Raw genomic sequence first — 4,840 nt, 5'->3', positions numbered from 1 at the left:
GAGCATGCAGCGCTGCTGGCAGATTTGCTGACAGACGCTGTTGCATTAACATGCGCTGTCTGCTGCTCCCGACATACTCCCGTTGTTGAAAGCCTATCTTTCAACATCATCCTTCAGGGGCAGTAGACATAGTTTATTTATGGCTCTCCGGGTGCTGCCACTAGGGTTGTCGAAAATTTTAAAAAATATCGTATCGATGATATTTTTTTATCAAATAATATGATAATAATATTTTTAAATATCACCGAAAAATATCGATATATTTGATATTTTTGATTTTTTTTAATAAAAATGCTTTTTCCTGGATAATAAAAAGAAAATAAGTTTAATAAACTTACATTTTTTAATTATATTTTTAATCAACATGTCTTATGTCTTATATGTATGTAAATTTAACATCAATCCCAATTGGCAGAATTTATAGATTTTAAAAACACTCTTTGCTTTATGTGTATGTCCGTCATTCGGCTCCTAGCATCGCAAACTACACATTTTATTGCGGATGCCAACCGCTCTGAAGGCACCGAGCTGCCTGGAGTGATAAGATGTCGCATGGCCATCTTGTAAAGGCCCGGCATGGTCGCCCTATGGGATTTCCACACCTCCAGCGGGTTACATTCCCACGCAGCTTGGGGCAAGCTAAAGTATAGTTTCAGCTCCTTATTTTGCTCCGACACACCGCTCAATTCTTTTGTGATTGAGTGATTGTGTGCGCTCATGAAATCGTCAAAAACGTCTTCCGGTTTTGTGACATCGGAAATCTGTACAAAATTTAAATAATTTATTTATTATATATTCAAGTATGTGTTTTTATTATAATTAGCAAAATTTTAAATGTTATAATATTAAGCCTATTAGTTTTACTGATTAGTCAATTAGTTATTCAACTTAACAAAACTTTAACTTGATGACATACCCTTCCCTTGAGAGTAAACTTATTGATTTCAAGTGTAATTTCAGCAATGGCATCCTTTACCGCTAAAGGCGCCAAATACATTTTTTTAAACCTAGGGTCTAAAAAAGTTGATTTAACCAAAATTGCATTAGTCTGCAACGCCTGAAACCTTCCTTTCAGAAATTCTGATGAGCGCCTCCTTGGCTCGTTTGCCTTCCTTCGTCTCCCTTTCCAATGTTTTAATTTTAGCTGCTAACATTGAAATAAGTGGTATTACTAAACTTACAGTTACGTAATTTTCGCCACTTATTTGCTCTGTTGCTTTTTTAAAAGGTTGAAGGAGACTACATAAGTCTCGACATATCGTTAGCTCTGACACATTGAGCATTTCAGGGAGTCCTTTGACACGTTCTGATTTGTGTAGCAAAATAAGAGCCACCTTGTTGGCTAAGCCTAAAAAGGACTCCATCATGTCCAGGCAAAAGTTCCATCTGGTGTCAACATTTTGTATGAGGGTCTTGATTTTTCCCTCGGGAATTCCTTGGTCCATTTGGGCCTTTCTTAGTTGGTCCATCATAGCCGGACTATGCTTAAAATGCATAACCACTCTCTTTATTTTATCCACGATACTAGAAAATGAACACATTTCCTTGATAGTTTCATCTACTACAAGGTTTATGCTGTGGGCGAAACACGGCATATGTTTGTTTAATCCAAGAAACAGTTTGGCAGCGCACTTCATATTGCTTGCGCTGTCTGTCGTGAGAGTTGTCCACTTCATTTTATCTATGTTAAATTCGGCGCACGCCTCTTCCAACAAAGTGTTTACATAATCACTGGTATGCGACTAAATTGAAATCGGAAAATATTACTTAAATTTAAAGAATAAATAACAAATAACACATTGACAGAGGACCAGACAAAAGCGACACACAATTCACAACAAAACAAATTTAAAATAGAAAAAATTATATATCAACATACTTGATTCATTCTTAAAGATGCAAGGCAGATTGAATTTAGTGAATCCTTTTCAATAAAATGCGCCGTGATGGTAAGGAACGAGCGACTCGAGTTCGGTATGGTTACGGCATCGCAGGTAAACGCAACGTCATTTGCATTGCTTAGCATTTTCAACACAGCTCCAACGCACTGGTAGTACTTCTCTTCAATTGTTGTTGTTATCTAAAAAAGAATATATACTTATGAAGGGTATCAAAATATATTACATTTTCATATACTTGCCGTGGATCTGCAAGGCATTTTAAAATGCGGCACACACTTTTTGAGAAGTCTATTGAGGCCCTCTTTTTCTACACAGCGGACTGGCATGTTGTCCTTACAGATCATGTACACAATTGCTTCATTAATCTCCTTTGTCTTATTTCCATTTTCTAAAACGAAAATTATAGTTAGTTAAAGTAATGAACCCCACTTGCTCTTTTCTTCGTTTTATTTTGGCTTAAAGGATAAGCGGTTTTAAAGACACTTACCTTTAAAGGCTTCAGCACTCTTGAAGGGTTCAAATATTGTAAGTACTCTTTCCAAGTTCACTGACAGCTAAAAATTAAAACAAATGAATATACATACATTGTAAACCACGTGTTAAACTTCGATTTTCACACATACTCATACACACATATGCTATACATACATACCTTTTTTGCGCGCATTTTGCAAAAATTTCGCTATGCTTATTGCGCAAGTGGGACGACAAATTCGATGAATTTCCGCTGGTTTTAATTGTTTTTTTCACAATGAATGCACTTCGCGGTGCCGCCTGTTATATTTGTATAATTTTACATTTAACATTAATTTTTATCTTTATTCTTCTGTCGAATTTCAATTATTCATTTAAGTTTAAATTGAAAGTTTCAATTGATGCTTTGAATTTAGAGTGACCAAGGAAAAAATATCAAAAAAATATCGTGATTTCGATATTTGGGCAAAAAAAATATCACGATATAAATATATCATACTTGATTCATTCTTAAAGATGCAAGGCAGATAGAATTTAGTGAATCCTTTTCAATAAAATGCGCCGTGATGGTAAGGAACGAGCGACTCGAGTTCGGTATGGTTACGGCATCGCAGGTAAACGCAACGTCATTTGCATTGCTTAGCATTTTCAACACAGCTCAAACGCACTGGTAGTACTTCTCTTCAATCGTTGTTGTTATCTAAAAAAGAATATATACTTATGAAGGGTATCAAAATATATTACATTTTCATATACTTGCCGTGGATCTGCAAGGCATTTTAAAATGCGGCACACACTTTTTGAGAAGTCTATTGAGGCCCTCTTTTTCTACACAGCGGACTGGCATGTTGTCCTTACAGATCATATACACAATTGCTTCATTAATCTCCTTTGTCTTATTTCCATTTTCTAAAACGAAAATTATAGTTAGTTAAAGTAATGAACCCCACTTGCTCTTTTCTTCGTTTTATTTTGGCTTAAAGGATACGCGGTTTTAAAGACACTTACCTTTAAAGGCTTCAGCACTCTTGAAGGGTTCAAATATTGTAAGTACTCTTTCCAAGTTCACTGACAGCTAAAAATTAAAACAAATGAATATACATACATTGTAAACCACGTGTTAAACTTCGATTTTCACACATACTCATACACACATATGCTATACATACATACCTTTTTTGCGCGCATTTTGCAAAAATTTCGCTATGCTTATTGCGCAAGTGGGACGACAAATTCGATTAATTTCCGCTGGTTTTAATTGTTTTTTCACAATGAATGCACTTCGCGGTGCCGCCTGTTATATTTGTATAATTTGACATTTAACATTCATTTTTATCTTTATTTTTCTGTCGAATTTCAATTATTCATTTAAGTTTAAATTGAAAGTTTCAATTGATGCTTTGAATTTAGAGTGACCAAGGAAAAAATATCAAAAAATATCGTGATTTCGATATTTGGGCAAAAAAAAATATCACGATATAAATATATCATTTTTAGAAAAAATATCGATATATTGATATTTTGATATATTATCAACAACCCTAGCTGCCACACGACGTCTTTAACTCGTCCTTGCCAGGGATAAGTGACATGACACGGGCTAGCGGCCACCGAGAGGAGGCAATTTTGGAGACGACGAGCAGGAGTGCGCCACTTGGATCTTTGCTGGAGAAGAGTCAGATACTCCTCCCGCCATCTATTCTAGAAGACCTGCTGCAGTTGAGTGACGCGCTGCCAACCATTCAGCCGATTGTAGTCCAACGTAGTTAGGTCGGGCTCAAGAATCACGGTTGGAGGACCACCAAACAATAGATGAGCGGGAGTCAGCACATCCAAATCGTCAGGATTCTCTGAAATTGATAGCAATGGACGACTATTAATTATTGCCGCTATTTTGCAAACCAGCGTGCAAAGCTCATCGTAGTTGAGAATAGAGCGACCAACAGAGCGACACAGATGGTGCTTTGCGCTCTTGACTGCTGCTTCCCATAGTCCACCAAAATGTGGGGAACGAGGAGGAATAAACTTCCACTTGATGTTGTCCATCAGGCACACACGATGAACTGACTCCTTATGAGAATCGCTGAGGAGAAGTTTCTTTCTTTTAGCGCTCCCAGGAAGGCGGCAGTTGTCAAATCCTTCACCAACTCCAGATGAATCGCCTTGCTAGCAAAGCAGATGAATACGCTGATGTAGCATTTGATTGGGGATCTGTTCCGAACTTCAGATTTATAGTAAAACGGCCCGCCGTAGTCCACTCCGCTTATTGCAAAGGCACAAGAATTCAGGAACCATTCCTTCGGAAGGCTGGCCATAATTGGTTCGACCACAGTGGGCTTGGCCCGGAAGCATTCGATGCAATTGCGAACAACCTTCGACACAGTTCGCAGTCCGCCAATCGGCCAATATTGTAACCGAATCTTTGCTAATAAGATCCAACGTAAAGATTCTTTTTATGATGATGA

General features: G+C 37.4%; 1 protein-coding gene and 1 long non-coding RNA gene across 6 annotated transcripts; both read right to left on the bottom strand.

Annotated features, from left to right (window-relative positions):
- Nucleotides 1–354: 354 nt before the first annotated feature.
- LOC133838488 (zinc finger BED domain-containing protein 4-like) lies at nucleotides 355–2,688 on the bottom strand. 5 transcript variants are annotated; one of them, XM_062269607.1, is made up of 5 exons: nucleotides 2,546–2,688; nucleotides 2,389–2,448; nucleotides 1,880–2,289; nucleotides 1,182–1,742; nucleotides 355–761 (listed from the first exon to the last, which is right to left on the bottom strand). In XM_062269607.1, exons 3-5 carry the CDS (start codon nucleotides 2,024–2,026, stop codon nucleotides 399–401), a joined length of 1,071 nt encoding a protein of 356 aa, XP_062125591.1. In that variant the 5' UTR covers nucleotides 2,027–2,289; nucleotides 2,389–2,448; nucleotides 2,546–2,688; the 3' UTR covers nucleotides 355–398. The 5 variants fall into 5 exon arrangements, 4 of the variants coding, with proteins under 4 accessions (XP_062125591.1, XP_062125594.1, XP_062125593.1 ...); XM_062269610.1 differs by having other exon boundaries at nucleotides 2,389–2,455; nucleotides 2,554–2,647; XR_009893952.1 differs by lacking the exon at nucleotides 1,182–1,742.
- A 227-nt stretch (nucleotides 2,689–2,915) lies between these two features.
- On the bottom strand, nucleotides 2,916–3,771 carry LOC133838857 (uncharacterized). Its single transcript, XR_009894010.1, has 3 exons — nucleotides 3,541–3,771; nucleotides 3,384–3,443; nucleotides 2,916–3,284 (listed from the first exon to the last, which is right to left on the bottom strand). It is a non-coding gene; the product is annotated as an uncharacterized LOC133838857 (long non-coding RNA).
- Between the last annotated feature and the right edge of the window lie 1,069 nt (nucleotides 3,772–4,840).

This window comes from Drosophila sulfurigaster, chromosome 2R (assembly GCF_023558435.1).
Source record: "Drosophila sulfurigaster albostrigata strain 15112-1811.04 chromosome 2R, ASM2355843v2, whole genome shotgun sequence".
In the NCBI taxonomy this organism is placed as follows: Eukaryota; Metazoa; Arthropoda; class Insecta; order Diptera; family Drosophilidae; genus Drosophila; species Drosophila sulfurigaster.
Note: the sequence above shows the minus strand (reverse complement) of the source record. Positions and strands in the feature narration are given on the sequence as shown.